This window comes from Hemiscyllium ocellatum, chromosome 3 (genome assembly GCF_020745735.1).
Source record: "Hemiscyllium ocellatum isolate sHemOce1 chromosome 3, sHemOce1.pat.X.cur, whole genome shotgun sequence".
Lineage (NCBI taxonomy): Eukaryota > Metazoa > Chordata > Chondrichthyes > Orectolobiformes > Hemiscylliidae > Hemiscyllium > Hemiscyllium ocellatum.
The window spans coordinates 87,804,812-87,827,112 of NC_083403.1; the positions used below are offsets into that span (position 1 = coordinate 87,804,812).

Below are 22,301 nucleotides of genomic sequence, written 5' to 3' on the forward strand. Positions count from 1 at the left end.
ACCTTATCAAATGCCTTGCTGAAGTCCATATACACCACATCCACTGCTCGACCTTCGTCGACCTGTCTTGACACCTCCTCAAAGAATTCAATAAGATTTGTGAGGCATGACCTGTCCCTCATAAAGCCATGCTGACTGCCTTTAATCACGCTATGCTTTTCCAAATGTCATAAATTCTATCCCTCAGAATTCTTTCTAAAACTTTGCTGAGCACAGGTGAGCATAACATCGAGGGCCGAAGGGCCTCTGCTGCACTGTTATGTTCTGAGTTCTAGATGTTCTATGTCACAGGGTTGTGGAGTTGGAGGAGGTTAAGGAGATAGGGAGAAATGAGGGAATGGAGAAACTTGAAAACAAGGATGGGAATGTTAAAATTGAGGTGATGGCAGATCAGGAGCCAATACAGCAGAGAGTCGATGGACTGAATAGAACTTGGGTTGAGTAAGGGTGACCTCAAGCTAATAGGGAGTAAGACAAGTGGAGAGAACACTACAATTGATAAGTCTATGCTCTTGGTGGTATCATGGAAATGGGGATGTAATTTCATTTGTTGGTCAAATAAAATGTCAAGGTTAAAAATAAGTCAGCATGGAGATGAAGGAAATAGGAGAAATTTTGAACAAATTTTTTTTATCTTTCTTCATGGTAGAAGACAAGAAAAACTTCCTGATAATAGAAAAATGAGGGCAAATGAGAGCGAGGAGCTCAAATCAGTTATCATTGGAGCAAAACTGTTAGGTATTTGTATTAAAGGCTGACAATCAAGCAGAATAAATGTAATTTTATTCAAGGGAAAATCTTTTGTTAGTTCTTTAAGGATACAATAACTTGGGTGGATAAAGGAAATCAATATCTGTAGAATATTTGAATTTCCAAAACACTTCCTGTAAGAATTCACATTAAGGTTATTACATTTTAGTTCATCTATTAGTATGCAAAGCGCTTTAGCTAGCCAACAGAAAGTAGAGATAAATGGGTCATATTTAGGTTGCAAATTGTAAATGTGCCATAGGGATCAGTATTGTGACTTCAATGATCAGCAATCTATGTTAATCTCAGAGTGTTGATATCAAATTTGCTGATGATATGAAGATAAGTAGAAAAGCAAATTGTGAGGAAGACACAAGAGGCTGAATTTTTCTAAGTGGCAGGAAACATGTTTTCAGATCAGAAATCCACTTGCACTGGGAAACTGAGTAGAGTTAAAATTTTCAGGGAAGCACATCCTTAATTGATATGGAGACAGATATGGGAATGAAGCTGAGTCAGGTGACATGTACATCGTTTTGGTTCCCCGTGGTGTTCTTGACAGAGGATTGTATGTCATGAATGAAAAATCTGTTGGTTCTTCTAAGCCTTTCACAGCTCCAGAATGAAGCAAGGTGGCACTGGAGAGCCATAGGCAATCCTATCGTTATACAGGGGAATCCTTCACTTCACTGCTACTGACCTGGATCTGCTGTGTGCCCTTCCCAGAGGGTGAAAGGGAAAGACAATAACATAGTACAGAAAGGGCATTTCTCTGAACAGTGTGTAAGAAACATGTCTTTTTATTTTTGTGAGCTGCGAGAAGAAATAAGTGGTTTTAAAAACGGATTTACCAAGTTAGTTGGGTAATCTCACAATAAGGAATTTGACAGCTAATGAGGCGGCTGTAAGTTTGTAGCTATGGGTTCCTGCAATGTATTGACGATCAGAGCGAGAAGTTGTTCACAAATGAACCTGGGTGGTTCTCAGCCAACTGAGCAGATTGGAACTGGAACAAGTTTCAGAGACACAGACACACACAGACAGACAGAACTGCGTGCTATGGAGACAGATAACGGAATGGAGCTGGGTCAGATGACATGTACGAGCTGAAAATGTGTTGCTGGTCAAAGCACAGCAGGCCAGGCAGCATCTCAGGAATAGAGAATTCGACGTTTCGAGCATAAGCCCTTCATCAGGAATGAGAGAGAGTAGCCAAGCAGGCTAAGATAAAAGGTAGGGAGGAGGGACTTGGGGGAGGGGCGATGGAGGTGGGATAGGTGGAAGGAGGTCAAGGTGAGGGTGATAGGCCGGAGTGGGGTGGGGGCGGAGAGGTCAGGAAGAAGATTGCAGGTTAGGAGGGCGGTGCTGAGTTGAGGGAACCGACTGAGACAAGGTGGGGGGAGGGGAAATGAGGAAACTGGAGAAATCTGAATTCATACCTTGTGGTTGGAGGGTTCCCAGGCGGAAGATGAGGCGCTCCTCCTCCAGCCGTCGTGTTGTTATGTTCTGCCGGTGGAGGAGTCCCCCATTTTGGTTCCCCATGTTGTTCTTTACTGAGGATGCTGTATGCCATGAAGGAGAACTCTGTTGGTTGTGCTAAGTCTTTTCCCCAGCAGAAGCTGACTGTTCTTCACAGTTTAAAAAAATTAAATTTGAAGAAAATCAGTTTTCCTTCTTACAGCAGTTGCTGTGAGCTATGACTTTTGAATTGATAAATCAGAACCACTTTCAAAGTGAATCAGTCATTCTGTACTCTTTACAAAGAGGAGGTTTCCAGAGAAAGTCTGAAAGTCAGGTAAATTGGGGTACTATGTGGACATTTGAAAAAATGTTAACATTTGGTACAACTCCGGGAATCATCTTACTCCACAGTAACTCTTTTCAGGGCAGTCCTCTAGGCCTTTGCTGAGACCAATAACTTTTATGAAGAAATTCAAACTTTCAGTTAACAGCTAAATGACACACCAAGCTTACCTTCTAAACATTTTACTGTAACAGATTATTTAAAATATCATAATTGACTAAACACTATTTTCCTTTCATAGGCAACATATACATTAAATTACAGGAAAGAGATTTCCCTAGTAACTATATGCCTCACTTCTGTTGTGGGCAAAGTCTTAGAGAGAATTGTAAGGGATAGGATTTATGAACATCTGGATAGGAATAATGTGATCAAGGATAGTCAGCATGGTTTTGTGAAGGGCAGGTCGTGCCTCACAAACCTTATTGAGTTCTTTGAGAAGCTGACCAAGGAAGTGGACGAGGATAAAGCAGTAGATGTAGTGTATATGGATTTTAGCAAGGCGTTCGTAGGTAGGCTACTGCAAAAATTACGGAGGTATGGCATTGAGGGTGCATTAGAGGTTTGGATTAGGAATTGGCTGGCTGGAAGGAGACAGAGGGTAGTAGCTGATGGCATAGGTTCATCTTGGAGTGCAGTTACTAGCGGTGTTCCACAAGGATCTGTTTTGGAACCATTGCTGTTTGTCATTTTTATAAATGACCTGGAGGAGGGGCTTGAAGGCTGGGTAACCAAGTTTGCGGAAGATACGAAAGTCGGTGGAGTTGTGGACTGCGAAGAAGGATGTGGCAGGTTACAGCGGGATATATATAAGTTGCAGAGCTGGACAGAAAGGTGGCAAATGGAGTTCAATGTAGCTAAATGTGAAGTCATTCACTTTGGTAGGAGAAAAAGAAGATGGATTACTGGGCTAATGGTAGGCTACTTGGTAGTGTGGATGAGCAGAGGGATCTTGGTGTCCATGTACACAGATCTCTGAAAGTTGCCACCCAGGTAAATAGTGCTGTTAAGAAGGCATATGGCGTACTGGGCTTTATTGGTAGAGGAATTGAGTTCCGGAGTCCTGAGGTCATGTTGCAGTTGTATAAGACTCTGGTGCGGCCTCATCTGGAGTATTGTGTGTAGTTTTGGTTGCCATACTATAGGAAGGATGTGGAGGCACTGGAACGGGTGCAGAGGAGATTTAGCAGGATGTTGCCTGGTATGGTAGGAAGATCGTATGAGGAAAGGCTGAGGCACTTGGGGCTGTTTTCATTGGAGAAAAGAAGGTTTAGGGGTGACTTGATAGAGGTGTACAAAATGATTAGGGGTTTAGATAGGGTTGACCATGAGAACCTTTTTCCGCTAATGGAGTCAGCTGTTACTAGGGGACACAGCTTTAAATTAAGGGGAGGTTGGTATAGGACAGATGTTAGGGGTAGATTCTTTACTCAGCGGGTTGTGAGTTCATGGAATGCCCTGCCAGTAGCAGTGGTGGACTCTCCCTCTTTATGGTCATTTAAGCGGGCATTGGATAAGCATATGGAGGTTATTGGGCTAGTGTAGGTTAGGTAGGCTTCGGTCGGCGCAACATCGAGGGCCGAAGGGCCTGTACTGCGCTGTATTTTTCTATGTTCTATGTTCTATGTTAATTTCTAGCACAAACAGCCATCTCCTTTTACAATTTTATGTTGCATGATGCCTTAAATGGACATTTCACTTTCAGGAGCCAGACTATTCTTATCACTCAATAATTCGCTTCCACTTTACTTTCCTAGCAAACAACATTTAATCTCAGAACTTTCTTTCCACGTGACACCTTCCTCTAATTCCAAGCTGGACAAACGTTCCAGCTCCTTTAAATCCTCAGAGGCTCAGTCCTTGATATGACCATGAACTCCCAAAAATGTTCTGCAAGGAGACCAATAGACTCAGCATTTTCTTTGTCTAAGATGTAGGCCTGGCTGGTTTTATTTCTTCTTCTCAGATTGCTGCAGATCACAGAAGACAAAACTAAACCAAAATTTCCTTGGATATTCATGAATTTAAAGGAAAGCTTATAAAAAGGTCACTGAATGGCTTCCTCTATCTTCTTCCCCATGGCAATATGAGTCATATTAGCTTTGATTCTCAGTACAAATGCTAGGCGCTTATTCTTGATCACAATTTCCTTTCATCCTAGAGTAAATTGATTGTTTATAGTTCAACTATTTGCAGCATGTTACATATAGTATCTTTCCAGGACTTTAGCAGACTCATAGTATACTCATGGTACACTCAGGGCCATCGTTTTCAAGACAAGCATTACACCTTCTTTTGAGTCTTCCCTTGATCCTTAACATTCAAGCTATCCAAGCACACTGTCAGACAGATATCAGGACAAGCCATACCACCCCTTTCATTTATCCTGGCTTTAAAGGCATGGTATCAAAATATAATAATCATACAAGCTTCATAATTGTATCAAAGATCAACTTCTCTCGAGGGTCATATTATGAAGGGTACTTGACCACCAGAATGACATTCACTTGCAGAAGGATATTGGAAGGCAGCACCCAACAAACAAATCATGGGTGGCACGATGGCACAGTGGTTAGCACTGCTGCCTCACAGTGCCAGAGACCTGGGTTCAGTTCCTGCCTCAGGCGACTGACTGTGTGGAGTTTGCACGTTCTCCCCGTGTCTGCGTGGGTTTCCTCCAGGTGCTCCGGTTTCTTCCCACAGTCCAAAGACGTGCAGGTCAGGTGAATTGGCCATGCTAAATTGCCTGTAGCGTTAGGTAAGGGGTAAATGTAGGGGTATGGGTGGGTTGCGCTTTGACGGGTTGGTGTGGACTTGTTGGGCCAAAGGGCCTGTTTCCACACTGTAAGTAATCTAAAATACAAGAATGGCATTTTCAGATTTCTAATTGCCTGCTCTCACTGAGTAGGTAATATTGGTTTATTGCCTCTATCTGTCTGTGTGAGTCTTGCAGAGAGTTGAGTAGCCATCTCTTCAAGGGATATCCCTTACCATCTAGAATCTATCCATGAACCTTTAGGGTTCAACTGAAGATCTCAGCCAGTGTCAATTGATGGAGGGTGAAGGCAGTGTAGCAGCTGCAACAAAAGCTAGCATCTACATGGAGAAGGCTCTTGCTGTGGTCAAAATCATTGAATACTGACGGAGTTGAAGTTCTTCCTCTTTATTGGCCAGTTGCTGGCTGCCTTAATGATCACATAGGTGCATTAAAGATGCTATGTATGCAGAGAATCCAGTGATGGAAATTAAATCTAATGCCCTCTGTCTTTATGAGATTGGGTCAGTCATGAATTGAATGCACTGTCCAGCTCTGGAAAAGAAATGCTACTTGTGAGATGGCAGCAAGTCTACAAATGGCCCTTGGAAGGAAGCAAGGATGTCAAGGTCAACGTAACTTTTACCGCTACTTACAGGCCGTTACAACTAAGGCTGCAAGGAGCAGGACTTTTAGTGACAAGGGCCTGTTTCCATGTTGTATACCTCCATGACTCTTTAAGGTCATAAAGTCAGAAATAATCAGCACGAAAATCTGCAAACAGATATTGTAGGGAACCTTAGCGAGTGTGCAAATGTTTGGCAGGTGGAATATTATGTGACAAAATGTGAACCTGTCCACTTTGGCCAGAAAAAAGGAAAACAAAATATCATTTCAATCAGGGGAGATTAAATAATGCTGTTGTGCAGAAGCATCTGTATATTTTTGTGTATGAAACTCAAAAGGTGAGCAAGTTATTAGAAAGGCAAATGGAATGCTGGCTTTTATTGCAAGATGGTAGAATATAAAAGCAGAGAATTCCTACTGCAACAAGCACTAGTGACCTAGCTATGCAGTACTATATACAGTTTGGCCTCCTTCTTGAAGGACGAATATTATTTTTTTAGGAAGCAGTTTGGAAGCAGACGTTCACTATACTGATTCCTCAGATGAAGCAGTTGTCTTTTGAAGGAAGATTGAGCAGGTTGGGCTTATACACACAGAGATAAATGCATGTACAGGAATGATTATTTGGTCACTATGCTCACTGATTCTCAGGATGTAGGTTTGCTCGTTGAGCTGGAAGGTTCATTTTCAGACATTTCATCACCATACTAAGTAACAGCTTCAGTGAGCCTCCAGACGAAGCACTATTGATGATTCCTGCTTTCTATTTATATGTTTGGATTTCTTTGATGTCATTTCCTATGGTGATGTTATCTCCTGTGATATTTCATTTCCTATGGTGATGTCATTTCCTGTTCTTTTTTTCAGGGGGTGGTAAATGGGATCCAAGTCAACGTATTTGTTGACAAGAGTTCCGGTTGGAATGCCACGCTTCTAGGAATTCTCATGCTTGTCTCTGTTTGGCTCATCCTAGGATGGATGTATTTTCCCTGCCAAAGTGGTGTCCTTCTTTATCAGTATGTAGGGATACTAGTGAGAGAGGGTCGTGTTGTTTTGTGGCTAATTGATGTTCATGTATCCTGGTGGCTAATTTTCTGCCTGTTTGTCCAATGTAGGCATGAACACATTTTAAAAATTTTATGAAATCCAATATTTGGGATCTGATACTATCGCTAGAATTTATTTTTTGTGAATTATAGTGCAATCTAACCACAAAATGAATTACTTCTTTGCAATCACTTCTTCACAACCATTTCTTTTGAAACTGCCTGCCTTATATTTACACTGGCTAGTTAGATAACAACAATGTACAACTATTAATAAACTGAGGAAATTCCCCTCATGGTCAGTATGTGCCAATTTTGGATTGTACATAAATAATTGTTTAGGTTGGAACATTTATTATGCACAAACTCCTTAGAGCAGTATTGATAATACTTAAGCAACTGAATTCTGTTATAATTCTCTGCAAGTATACTTAAAGAAATTGAATGATACTAAAGTGCCTTCAATTTATAACACTGACAATGGAAAATAACCTTATTGAAAGTTGAAAGATTCTAAACAAAAACTTCTTAAATTGAAATGTAATTTTAAGTTTGTTGTTACAAGTCTGAGCTATTTGATTGCAGAATCAGTTCAGGGAGGAGCTTTTATTAAAAACAGCCTCATGGTCATTGGTTATATTTGCCATCACTGAGGGAATAAATGAATCTCAGACACACTTCCTGATCTGGGAAATTTTCTCACTAGATTTAAGCATCAGCATCGCTGTGTTTTAATCCTACTCAGATTTATATACATTTCCAAAAGTTGGGCAGATTATCTTTAATTGAAGTGATCTGTAATGGCTACAATAATGAGCCCATATTCATGGACAGAGGATTTGGACTCTCCTGCTGGGGAAGGAAAGCCCAGGGCAGGGCTTACAGCTCACGAATCTTCAGGCAGGAACAAAGCTGAACCACGAATCCGGAGACCCATGAATGCCTTCATGGTCTGGGCAAAGGACGAGAGAAAAAAGCTAGCAATCCAAAATCCTGACCTTCACAATGCAGAGCTCAGCAAAATGCTAGGTAAGTATATACAAAAACTGTTGCCTGGCATAAATACAACAAAGCCATCTGAAGTATTTAAAAATAAACGAAATATCAATTTTGTTATGAGGTAGATCTTTAATTGCTTTAATTTGCTTTAATTTCGCAGTATATTAGCAAATTGTTTTTACTAAGTGAATGCAGACACAAATGATTATGAGCTGTCCAGGTCTAACTTGACAAAAAATGAAAATTTTCTCTTTGATAATTAAAATTTCATCACCTACTTTGTTTTTTACAAAACAACATTAAATTGTCCTAAAAGTTATTAACCTGTTTTAAAATATATTAGATATGTTACAATTTAACTTCTTGAAAGGATCATTTTGCATTGGAAGGAAGATAACATATGCAATTATCTTTTTGTACAAACAAAAAGTTATTCTGGAAATAGAATAGATTAAAATACATCATTGGAACTAACTTTTGGTGGTCTTGGCATGGTATAATTGGTTAGAAAATGTTATCAGAGTTTAATTTGCTCATCAAAACTTAAATAGGGATGTTATGTAGATTATTTTTTGATTCAACTGTTTCAACAAATTACTTGCTACTTGCCAGAAAACTGAATCAAACTTGAATCACCAAAGTAGTAGTTTTAATTTGGAGTAAACATACATAATTAGCAGACAATAGTGAACTGTCTTGCTGTATTCGATGGTGAGGCACACATTCAGGGGTCTCCAGTCCCAGTTTACATTGATGTTGAAGAGATTTAGTTAGCTACTGTAGTTAGCACTATTGAATTATATCTTGCTCAGCCACTCAAATTAAAATAAAATCTTTCAATACTTTTTTCAAACATCTATAGTTGGTATCATATTTATACCATATCCAATGATTAATTTTAATTTTAGGTTTGCATCATGACAGTTTTCTTGCCTGATAATTTTAGACAGAATATGGTTCATCTCATGGAACGTCAAAGAATTAAATAGACAAAAAATATTTTTCAATGATTTTAACACATGAAATCGTAACGGTTAGAGATATCTGAGGTAGGGACAGTCTCTATCAGACACAGAATTGAATGAATGGAGAAGATGATTAGTGCGATTTAGTTTTATAATCACAGCAACAAGAACAGTTACTACTCTTCATGAAAAGCACCAGTGATACTAACAAGTTAGAAATAAATTATTCCAAGACGTATTTTCTTATAAATAATTTTACCACTTTAATATATAGGTGAAAATATACATTTTGTACATTGGTCTCCAACTATATAGGTGATTGTGTTTTATTTGTTTCATTTCTTTTGAAACATACAAACTAGGAGCAGAGGAGTAGCCATTGAGCCCTTTGAGTCTGCTCCTCTATTCAATACGATCATGGCTGACCTCCATCTCAAAGACAAATTCCCACTTTCTCCCCAACCCTTTGATGCCTTTAAAATATAAAGAGGTCACCTACCTCTTTCTTGAATAGATTCAGTGACATGTCCTCTATAGTGGTAGAGAAGTGATAGTGTCTTTTGTGGTAGAGAATTCCACAGTGTGGAATTTGAGTGAAGAAATGTTTCCTTATCTAAGGAGTTTACTCCATATCCTGTGATTTTGTCCCCTCAATCTAGACTTCCACACAGGAAAATCTTTCTGTTATCTCATCTGACATTTCGCTCCTTTCTTGAAGGTTTTACTCTTTTTAGATTTTGGAGGAAATTTATATAAAACATGATAAAAACAGAACGGGAAATTTACCACATGAAGAAAGAGTAGATAACTAGTGTTGTTTGCTTTGGAACCCAGAAAGCTGAAGCAAAATTTAATCGAAGTGTATAAAATAATGAGAGTCTTTGATAGAGTTAAGAAAACAAACCTGGGAAGGAAGTAAACAGTGGGCATTTGGGCAGCACGGTGGCTCAGTGGTTAGCATTGCAGCCTCACAGCATCAGGAACCCAGGTTCAATTCCAGCCTGAGGTGACTGTCTGCGTGAAGTTTGCACGTTCTCCCCATGTCTGTGTGGGTTTCCTCCGGGTGCTCTGGTTTCCTCCTTCAGTTCAAAGATGTGCAGGTTAGGTGAATTGGCCATACTAAATTGCCACAGTGTTAGATGCATTAGTCAGAGGGAAATAGGTTTGGGTGGATTACTCTTCGGAGGGATTGTGTGGACTGGTTGGGCTGAAGAGCCTTTTTCCACACTGTAGGGAATCTCATCTAATCTATACTTAGTGATTGGTTGAAGGATTAGAGGGGAACCAAGAATTTGTTTTTGCACATGATATGGTTAGAGTCTGGAACTATCTAAAAAGATGGTGGAGGCAGTAACCCTCATCACACTTAAAAATCAACTGAATATACACTTGTAAAGGTCTGACCTACAAGGTTACAGACCAAGAAATGGAATTTGATATTAGGCGGGATGGTTGTTGTTTCTCAGCTGATTTAGACATGATAGCTGATTTCATGTGCTGTAAATTTCTATGATTTCCATGAGGGTAATCTCACCAACTGTTTGGTAGTTCACACAAGTAGTCATCTTTTTTCTCATAATTGGTGCTAGAACATGACTATCAGGAGGGTATTCAATCCATAAATGCATCGCAGTGGGCAAAGGTTTATGTCTTTTAAGCAGCACAGTCACTCAGTGGCCAGCACTGCTGCTTCACAGCACCAGGGACCTGAATTCGATTCCACCCTCAGGCAACTGTCTGTGTGGAGTTTGCACATTCTCCCCATGTCTGCGTGGTTTTCCTTTGGGTACTCTGGTTCCTTTCCACAGTCCAAAGGTGTGCAGGTTAGTGGATTGGCCATGCTAAGTTGCCTTTAGTGTCCAGGGATATGTAGGTTAGCCATGATAAATGCAGATTTGTGAGTCTGGGTGGGATGTCCTTCAAAAGGTCTCAATGGGCCCCGCACCGTAAGGATTCTATGATTCTTCATCAAATCTATATTAAAATTTTTTTTCCAGAATCATTTAATGATCAGGTATAGGAAAACTAATTCACAATTATTGAGACTGATTGCGGTGTGTCCATTCACTGCAGTGGCTAAAATCAGTACAAATCAATGACTGTTCCTTGGATTGGTGTCCTTCAGATAATTTTAATCATGTCTATAATGCAGAAACCATCTAAATAGCAGAACATTAAAATAATAACTGCTCATACATCATGTGGAAACCACAATATCTTCATGTTAATGTTTAATTTCAAATTTATACCAATAAATATTCTCACTTTTAAACAGTTTCCTTTTAATACAACCTGAAATACATGACATTCTACAAACATCTTTTCAAATTTAAAATAGAAGGCATGCACATAGATAAATGAGTGTTGTTCTTGCAAGGTTCAATTCCTACAAAAGAGATAAAAAGCAGGAAAGAAATTAATTGGTGATAAAACTGGGGAGGAAATGTCCAGGTATTGTCATCCAATGTAACAATAATCAATATCACTATGATGTTATAATTAGTGGAAGAACAGAATAATTACAGGATAAATGTAATGCAAGGAAGAAAAAACCAGGAAGAGAGACCTAGTTGCTTCAGAGAAGGCACACGTTGAGAGAAAAACTTGTATTGATGTATGGTGAAGGGATTGGCACTAAATCTGCTGAATTTCTAAATATTTTCAACCCTTATGTCAATGATTTTTTTTTCCATCTTATTGTGAAAAACAAAGAAAGTCATGGGACACAGTGTGGAATTTAACAGGCCCTAGTAAAGCTTTGGGTTTCAGCATGATATTTCACAAAATAGAGCAAAAGGATTATTGAGGTACCTGGTCTATATTTTAAAAGACCAGATGTGATCAGTGCCTCATTCTCCAATATTCATAAAAGGACATTTTGGAAAGTGCTAAAATGATTTACCAGTATTTAATATCAGCCAATGCTTATTATCAACCACACTATCTCTTCCCGGCATTGATGGTATAAGCTTAAACCTTCAAAGATGATTTGCTTATCTCTTAGACCAATTGATCTGGACATATAATTTAACAGATTATTATACCTAATTCCAAAGAGAGATTCAGCTCAGTTGGCCGAATAGCTGGTTTAGCAATGCAGAGTAATATCAAGAGTGTGGGTTCAATTCTACTATGGCTAAGGTTACCAAGAAGGATTCTTCTTCTTGATGTCTCCTCTCACTTGAGACATAAAGAGTAGGCCATCTGGCCCTTTGAGCCTGCTTTGCCATTCAATAAGATCATGGTCGATCTTTTCATGGCCTCAGCTCCACTTAACCTGCTCTCTTGCCATAATCCTTAATTCTTTTACTGTTCATTAATGTATCTATCTTAACTTTGAAAATGTTTACTGAGGAATCCTCAGCCACTTCACTGAGCAGGGAATGCCATAGATTCGCAAACTTTTGGGTGAAGAAGTTCCTTCTCAATTCAGTCCTGAATCTGTTCCCTCTAATTTTGAGGCTATGCCCTCTTGTCCTCGTTTCACCCGCCAATCGAAACGTCCTCTCTACTTCTGTCTTATCTATTTCCTTCATAATTTTATATGTTTCTATAAGATCCCTAGTAATTCTCAAGTTAAACCACCACCAGTTGTCTCTCGGAGAGAGCAGCCCTATGGTCTGTTAAGACTTCTTTATCTTAATTCCAAAAAAAAGTGTCAATATTGTATTAAGTAAACTATACTAATATAGTTTGAATTACATTATCAACACTGTAGTGAGGTCCAGGAGCTCACAACCCATGGCATCAACATTGACTTTAGGAAGCATAGTTTTCCTTCTGGCCCTGCGTTTTCACTGCATCGGCAAGTTAGTAAGTTAGTGGTAAATGCAGCCCTAAATGTCATTGTACCTCATTTGAGATTGACTGTGTGACTCAGGTAGTCTTATGTCACTTTAGTCTTTGTTTACTACTATGAACAAAGTGGAGTTATTGAAGTTTGCACAGATATAGCTGGAACGTCTACTTTGCCACATTTCATTGTACTAAATTAATACTGCACTAATGGCCACTGTCAGCAGATATCAGAAACAATCCAATGGCAGCTTAGCAATTTCCTGTGAGGTTACTCTGAAAACAAAACTTCACAAAAACAACTGCAGATTTTGGAGATCTAAAATAAAAACTGAAAAGTGCCAGAATCTCATCAGAAGTCAGCATCCGTGGATAAGGCAAATGATTTAAAATTTGATGATGAGCTAAAGTTTTCAGTGATGAGGGTAGAGTGGACCCTTTACCAATGTGAAGTCTACAACTTAAATCTTCATTCATTCAGTCTAACGACTCATCTACTATTCCCACCATTTTCCATTTTTGAGTAAGCTTATTCTGAAATTGTCAATCTTATGAAATCCATTAAATGAGAGCATAGCATTTAACCCACTACAGAAAGTTACAAGAAATCTAAACACAACAAAGTTAAGACGAATAATTGCAAAAATCCAGTTGCTTCAGTCATTAATAATGAAAGCTATGCACCATTCTGTGCCATAGCCCTTGCACACACCAAGTTGTGGGGCCGTAGACTGATTAGGAAGGTTAGATCTCATGGAATAGCCATGTGGATACAGAACTGGCTCAAAGGTAGAAGACAGAGGGTGGTGGTGGAGGGTTGTTTTTCAGACTGGAGGCCTGTGACCAGTGGAGTGCCACAAGGATCGGTATTGGGTCTTCTACTTTTTGTCATTTACATAAATGGTTTGGATGCGATCATAAGAGATACAGTAAGTTTACAGATGACACCAAAATTGGAGGTGGAGTGGACAGTGAAAAGGGCTACCTCAGATTACAACAGGATCTGGACCAGATGGGCCAATGGGCTGAGAACTGGCAGATGAAATTTAATTCAGATAAATGCGAGGTGCTGCATTTTGGGAAAGCAAATCTTAGCAGGACTTATACACTTAATGGTAAGGTCCTAGAGAGTGTTGCTGAACAAAGAGACCTTGGAGTGCAGGTCCACAGTTCCTTGAAAGTGGAGTCGCAGGTAGATAGGATAGTAAAGAAGGCGTTTGGTATGCTTTCCTTTATTGGTCGGAGTATTGAGTACAGGAGTTGGGAGGTCATGCTGCGGCTGTACAGAACATTGGTTAGGCCACTGTTGGAATATTGTGTGCAATTCTGGTCTCCTTCCTATCAGAAAGATGTTATGAAAATTGAAAGGGTTCAGAAAAGATTTACAAGGATGTTGCCAGGGTTGGAAGATTTGAGCTACAGGGAGAGGATGAACAGGCTGGGGCTGTTTTCCCTGGAGCGTCGGAGGCTGAGGGGTGACCTTATAGACGTTTACAAAATTATGAGGGGCATGGATAGGATAAAGAGACAAAATATTTCCTCTGGGGTCAGGGAGTCCAGAACTAGAGGGCATAAGTTTAAGGTGAGAGGTGAAAGATATAAAAGAGACTTAAGGTGCAATTTTTTCATGCAGAGGGTGGTACGGGTATGAATGAGCTGCCAGAGGATGTGGTGGAGGCTGGTACAATTGCAACATTTAAGAGGCATTTGGATGGGTATATGAATAGGAAGGGTTTGGAGGGATATGGGCCGGGTGCTGGCAGGTGGGACTAGATTGGGTTGGGATATCTGGTCGGTATGGACAGGTTGGACCGAAGGGTCTGTTTCCATGCTGTACATCTCTATGACTCTATAACTGTGCCCATTGACCATATAGTGGAGAGGCTGACACTCCATCATGACAGTCTGACATTTTTAATGTTAACATTTTAAAAATTCTGTTCAAAGGCCACCCCCATCATTAGGATGTTGGGATTGTTAGTGAGTCATTGTGTAAGGTCCCAAATTGCCACACCAGCATCAGGAATCCACCTGTCATCCATCAATGGATCAAAACCTTGCACATGGCCATGCTTGCCAACAAGTACTGGCACAATGCAGGTTGAGATTTGAAAATTCCAGCCGCAAAATAAAAATAGTCATTGGCAATTTTACCATCTAACTCATTAATTTGATGGTGAAAACTATCAGCTAAAGTCAAGTGAAGATTAGATTCCCTACAGTGTGGAAACAGGCCCTTTGGCCCAACAAGTCCGCACCGACCCACTGAATAATAACCCACCCAGATCTATTCCCCTACGTTTACCCCTGACTAATGCTACAGGCAATTTAGCAAAGCCAATTCACCTAACATGCACATCTTTGGACTGTGGGAGGACACCCACAGAGACACAGGGAGAATGTGCAAACTCCACACAGACAGTTGCCTGAGGCAGGAATCAAACCCAGGTTCCTGGCACTGTGAGGCAGCAGTGCTAACCACTAAGCCACCGTGCTGCCCAAGTCCTGGTTAGGATTGCAAGTAGGAGTCAAGCTGCCTCTGATCAAGCTAATAATGATAAATACTAGTTAAATTAATGCAAGAAAAGTTTTTCACTCTACTAAATATTTCATCTTTTGGTTTGCTGATGTGCTATTGAAAATCTACATGAGTGGAATTTTTATTATGCCTATGTAAAGCACACATTTTCCTCAAATTTAAACATAACCTATTTAACAAATTCCATAGAGTTGTGGAACATGTTTACCAGAGTTAGGGCTTAAGGACCATGTGCGAGAGTACTGCTGTGCTCTGAATGGAAATTCAGAATTTAGTTATCATGCTTGACTTTCAACAGCTTTTCAGTTCCTTGAAAATGGGAAGAAGGGTAAGAACATTGGTAGAAATAGATATTTTGGCCTATTTCGTGTTACTACAGATTTTAAGTATTTTCTTTTCACACTTCAAACCAGAAGAAAATAAGCCTATATGTATCAAAAGTCTTCCAGTGTCTCACTATAAGGCCGTTTATCCTAGGCAGTTAGTTGCAGCAGACTACTTGTCAACTGAGGGAATTATTGTTGAGCTAAAAACATTATCATCTTACAGCTATAAAGGCTACTTTTCTTACTTGGTCAACTGAATTGCTATCAGACAATTAGAGTATATTTTTCTTCTTTCTCTCCTGGAAGTGCTGACACTTATCATACTCTCTGGATGAGATCAACTTGGTCAGCACAATTTATGGAGCAAATCTTAGAAGGTCTTATATACTTCAGTATTACATTTGTCAGTGCATTTACCAGCTAGATTCTTTGGAGAGTTTCTATTTGAAACATGATGGGAAAACATAGATAAGAATTGTATCGGTGAACACAGGACAGATGCCACAATATCTTTTACTTAGGCAGCAAAGAAACTGTCATCATCATGATAATCAGGCCATAGACCAAATGAAACAAACAAAAATAAAGTTGTTGTTTGGAATTCTACGATAAAATATACCTTGGAATTTGTTTGCTTAAGTAGAAGGCGATGTTTTAAAATTAACAGACTTTCCACAGCTTCATTAAATTAATAAGGTTAAATTCAGAATGAATTGGGGTCAGTAAAAATATAAATTTTAGACAGTTGATATATGCAACGATTGGAACCATGAACATGCATGTCACTCACAAGAGGTAAAACTTTCTTGAAATATCAACAAAATTGAAAACGAGTTAAGTGGCACTGTTTACTGGAACATTCACTAAACATTATATAACCACAGAAATGAAAACTAATTTTCAAAAACTTAATATATGAAGTCATAAAGTTGCACTAATGTAGCCTCAGTTATTATTCATAATGCTTAACTACATTGAGACAAGATAAAGAAACTAATCAAATTCTGATAATGCTAAAATTATGCTTCCCTATTTATGCTTAACAGTCAATTTTTCAAGTCAAAGTCTAACTGACAGTGGAGGCATGTGTGTTCAAATTACAAGCTAGCCAACTGGAGAGTATATACAAGTGACCTCCAGAAAACTACCTGGCATTTGTTTAGTAATATAAGGGGGAAGCCCTGTCAGGTATGTGAAAGAAAATACAGCTGTAAATCCTGGCTCAGAATGCAGGATAACATTTAAATCAGCATGATAACATCTTAATCTGATTTTAGTTCCTTTTTTATTAAGACTAAATTGTTTACTATTGAGGTTTAATTACCTTATAGTCATAGCACTGAAGAGCAAAAACATTTTTGTTATTTCAATGTGTCAAAGAATAATACCTTATAAAATTTATCCAATTAAAATATCCATTATTGAATTAGTGAAGTGATAAACAGATGATGTTTAATAATTTGTTGCAGATAAATATGTTTTTGAAACTTCTGATTGAATTCATGGGATATATTTTAGGTAAATCATGGAAAGCACTGACTCCTTCACAGAAGAGGCCTTTTGTAGAGGAAGCTGAAAGATTACGAGTCCAGCATATGCAGGATCATCCCAATTACAAATACAGGCCTCGTAGGAAAAAACAGATCAAACGTCTCTGCAAACGTGTGGATCCTAGCTTCCTGCTCACCAACTTCCCCCACAATAAATCTTCTGTCCACGGTGGAAGAATGTGCAGGGGACTTCTGAGGGAGGAAGAGGATAAAGGCTATCCACGAGCCTCAAGACTTCCTGTAATCAACAGATTCAGGGAAACACAGACAACAAACAACAGCTTTGACAACTATGGGCTACCCACTCCTGAAATGTCCCCTTTAGATGTAATTGATGCCGATCACAGCTTCTTTCCAACTCAGTGTACAGAAGATTCTCCTTCCCAGATGAATGGACTAATGTATCATTCAGACTACAGTCAAAGCCCTATCCAATGTGGACATCTCAGTCAGATTTCAATTTCCCAGAACAGATCTAACATGATGCACCCTGCAGCCAGCCATCCACCACCTCCTCCTTATTATAACCGGATCCAGCAGCCGGCTCCACAGTGCATGAACTCGAGCACATCAGTTCACCTTTCTCCTCCCCATGACCACCATCACCTAGATAATCTGGAACATATCACCCAAACTGAGCATTTAGGAGAAGTGGACCGCAATGAGTTTGATCAGTATTTGAACACCTCTAGTCATCTAAATCAAGCAGGAATGGTAATTAATTCACATCTACCTGATATTTGTTCACCAGGAGGTACAAATTCAGAGAGGAGCCTTATATCTGTATTAGCAGATGCTACTGCAGCTTATTACAACAGCTACAGTAGCTCCTAGAGCAAACAAATAGACTTATATTTTTCTGAGTGACAACAGTATTACTTACAAAGACCTTTGGGCATGGAAATATCCTCAGGGTAGTAAAATAAAATTGTCATGCTTTTCAGAAATGACAGACCACAAAAATATTTATGTAGATAAATTCTTTTGACACTTATAAAATCAAACAGCTACTTGGCTTGCCAACTCTTCTGTCACTGTTTTAAAAAAAACTGTAGCTTTTTATGCTTGTAAATAGGTTAAGATGTATTTAACAAGTGATTTATAAGATTGTTTGTTTTCAATCTTTACATTTGCTTTCTGAATGATTTCATAAGTACTGTCCTTCTTCACTAGTTATTATCTTGATTGTTTTATTGCATCCTAAGCAAACATGGAAGTGTAATCGCACTTCTGATAAAATGGAATCCATTTATATGTCAGTCTCAGAAACTGCACATTTCACAGTCATGCAGTCCCATAACATCAGTATTTAAAAATATCATTAATGATGGAAGAAAATAGGAATTTTCATTAAAATTAATTCACCTCCTTTAGCTCCCTTCCTATCTACAGCACATGACTGTAGCAGGTTTAAGAAGGCAGCTCACCACCCTCTCCTCCAGAGCAACTTGGGATGGCCGATAAATGCACCGACAATTCAACGTGATTTTTAAAAAAGCCTGATCTGATTGGCCTGTCATGAAAAATCTCGTTAAAATTAGTGTTTCATAAACATTACAAATTCTTTTCTTGGTTGTTGAAACCAAACTTGGCAGCCCTAAAAAATTGAGATTATATAAAGCAATATGGTTGATTCTTAGCATTCGTCTGGACAATTAGGAATGGGCAATAAGATTAGGCCTCGCCAGCAATGCCCTCAGCCCATGAACGAATAAAGAAGTCAAAAGGTCATACATAAGAACTACTATTAATTGCCTGAAAGAAGTTGTATACTTCGAAAACTCACCAACTATTTACAATACTGCGGAAATTAAAAACTTTGTATTGTATAAATAATAAAATATTATTGTTAACAAATTTTCAGAAGCTTTAATGGAAGTTATTTGCATCTGGTTACTCAGAAAATGTGCTAATATGAATACAGTGTAGGTGAGAGGAATTAGTATTTGGAAATATCTAGAAAGAATGTAGCCTATGCACTTTATTAATAGTTTTCTTTGTCAGTCATGTCAGATTTATTAAGAATATTTTCGAGATCTTGAGTATAATTAAAATGAATTTTTTTTTGACACACTAGTTTGAAATTGACCCAAATCATTGCATTATAACAAAGTGATTATATTTCAAAGTACTTCATTGTTTGTAAAGCACAGTGAACAGTCCAGTGGTAATGAAAAGCATGATATCAAAATAAGTTTTTATCTGTTTCTTTAACAACAGTCAGTGCTCAATTATTCTCTACTGAGTGCTATCATCAATTATCAGTAAGCCTTTGCAATTCATTCAGATTGGTAAGAGACCTTGTTCTGATGTATTAATTGATCAGTAGTAATTTTGTTACTTAACTATACCATGACCGATTGACAAAGATTTATTTCCTGCTTTTGTAAATGTCTGTAATAAATTTTAAAATAAAATATTAAATCTGTTGAACTTATACTAGCGCTGAAATCTATCCATATCGTGTTTAGATGTACTTTATGATGTACATAATATGCATAGTTATTACCCTGTTCCAGTTTATTGATTCACCTAATTTTAACAGCATTTGATGAAATGCATTTAATAAAACTGACATTTTTGACAGGTTCACAGCTGGATTGTAATTGCTGATGAAGCTATTAATATTACCATTCCAGAAAATTATTCTGTCTTGAATTCGTATAGACTTGTGAAGTAAAAATTCAATTGCAATTTACAGTCTGTTTACTGAACTAGGTTGTGCTGAAATCTGTTTAACTGATTTAGAATAAAAAGAAATGCAATTCATTAACCAACCATGGCCACTGTCTGTTTTTCCAAGTTTGAGAATTTGATTCTGAACTGGCGGATGTGGACACAGCTCTGTTTCCTGCCTGATAACACTGTTTCTACTCTACATTCCCTCTCCATCAGGATGTTTGTAGTTATTTTACTACAGTCATCAGACTGAGGAATGAACACTTGATGTCAATCTGGAAAAACTCACTGAATAACATCATCTGGGACCAGTGACTCCATTAGGAGATCAGAAAGGGGTTATTTCTGCTGACAATTTGAAGTTTAAGTAATAGCAGAACTTCATATTTATGATATATTTGGCTTTTAAAGATTATTTAATAAATATGAATGAAATTCTAATAACAGTGCATATTATAGTAAAGAGGAACTTTTACAATAAATTTATGTGGGTTATAAAATTACTGTTTTATTAAGTATCATGAAATTGAGGTTTAAAATTAACTATTATTTATCATGAACTAATATGATAATAGTTATTCCAAATTATTTGAAATATGACCAATTCAGTAAGGTATAAAAACCCCATGATATCCAAAAATATATAGGACAAGATTTAACTCATTCAAATCCCAATTACCTGTCAGAATTAAAATCCATCATGCTGAGAAAGTTGGGTGAAGAATTCAGACAACTGGATGAAACAAAGCACGACAAACAAAAATAAATCAAAGTAACTTCAAGACAAATTATTTGTTTGACACAATGGGAAGTATAATTATAAAGATACTATTTAATCTTGGCATGATCTAAATAGTATAAAATAAAGTTCAAGCCATAACTCAAATGTTCACCTTAGACATTTGCTATTTGGTTAACAGGAAAAACGGTGAAAAAGATCAGCATCTACGACATGCAGAATATGACCACATCATTTTGAATACATAAATATACTAATGCAATAACTAACAAGAAATTTCCAATAAATGTGAAAATGAAGATGGCTTTGATTATTGACTTACATTCATTGAAATAACCAGATTTTCGCATATTGGGTATAAATTTTATTTTCTTGATAAAAATGTCACAATTATTAAAACTGCATTCTTATAATGTTCCTATTTCTTAATACTCATTCTTTTAGTTTTCATTTCCTTTGTAAAGGATCGAGATGATTTGGAAACTGGAAGGGCTGTGGCTGTCTTCTGGATTTTTAAATCTAGGATTTGAAATGCTGTTTCAATCTCTTTTTGCAGAATTTCAGAAGCTACCATTATCTGTATATCATGGGCATTCTTGACAACTTTTTCTAGATTCTGAAAATTAAACAATTCAAACAATACATTCAGAAAGAATGTCCAAATCAGCAAGTAAATATTAAACTAATAAAGGGAAAGAGACTTAATCTTTTCAATTAATCTGCTGGATCTCCAAAATAATGCATATTATTTCTGAGATTCTACATTTCTTGTTGCACAAATTCTGCTGTGCAGAAATACTTTCTTCAGTCAATCAAACTGTCTGAGAATTATTATAACTACTTAGTCAAATGTCTCTCTGATGGATAAAGTTAAAAATCACACAACGCCAGCTTATAGTCCAATAGGTTTATTTGGAAGCCCTAGCTTTTGGAGTGCTGCTCTTTCAACAGGTGGTTGATGAAGGAGCAGTGCTCTGAAAGCTAGTGCTTCCAGTGAAACCTGTTGGACTATAACCTGGTGTTGTGTGATTTTTAACTTTGTCCGCTCCAGTCCAACACTGGCTCCTTTACATCACCTCTGATGGATGTTTAAATTGCATCATATGTCAATTTTTATACGAGCTTGAACCATGAAGTTCAATAAATTTGCTTCACGCCATAAAAAGACCTTTAGGGATCTACTGATTTTCTGCCTGACCCAGTCCACACTTGTGGAATAAAGCAAAAATTTGGCAAAGCAATGCCAGGTCTGGGGAATGTTTCCAAATTTCCTTGGAAGCACCTTGAAGAAAACTTGCCAGAAATTCTTAATGAATGAGGCAGCTGGTTAAAGAATCTGTCTGCTTGATTGAAAGCTTGATGTAGAGAACAAAGAACAAAGAAAATTACAGCACAGCAACAGACCCTTTGGACCTCTATCTAAATCTGTCACCTATTTTTATGGATCTGTATCCCTCTGCTCCCTGCCCTTTAATGTATCTGTCTAGATGCATCTTAAATGACGCTAATGTACCTGCCTCTACCACTTCGGGTGACAATGCATTCCAGGCACCCACCATCCCCTGCATAAAGAACATTCCACACATATCTCTTTTAAATGTTTCCCATCTCATCTTGAACTTGTAATCCCTTGTAATTGAGTCCCCCACTCTGGGAAAAGGTTTTTTGCTATCCACCCTGTCTTTATCCCTTATGGTTTTGTAGACCTCAATCAGGTCTCCCCTCAA

General features: G+C 38.2%; 2 protein-coding genes across 2 annotated transcripts in view; one reads left to right on the forward strand and one right to left on the reverse strand.

Annotated features, from left to right (window-relative positions):
* Positions 1-7,699: 7,699 nt before the first annotated feature.
* LOC132806803 (transcription factor Sox-7-like) lies at positions 7,700-18,107 on the forward strand. The gene is made up of 2 exons (XM_060821272.1): positions 7,700-8,011; positions 17,125-18,107. The coding sequence occupies exons 1-2, from the start codon at positions 7,783-7,785 to the stop codon at positions 17,988-17,990; spliced, it is 1,095 nt and encodes a 364-aa protein (XP_060677255.1). The 5' UTR covers positions 7,700-7,782; the 3' UTR covers positions 17,991-18,107.
* Positions 18,108-20,992: 2,885 nt separating this feature from the next.
* c3h8orf74 (chromosome 3 C8orf74 homolog) overlaps positions 20,993-22,301 on the reverse strand; it is a 35,241-nt gene continuing 33,932 nt past the window's right edge. Inside the window, exon 4 of the mRNA XM_060854845.1 lies at positions 20,993-21,190. Coding sequence (XP_060710828.1) covers positions 20,993-21,190 — 198 coding nt within the window. The remainder of the gene's footprint in view (positions 21,191-22,301) is intronic.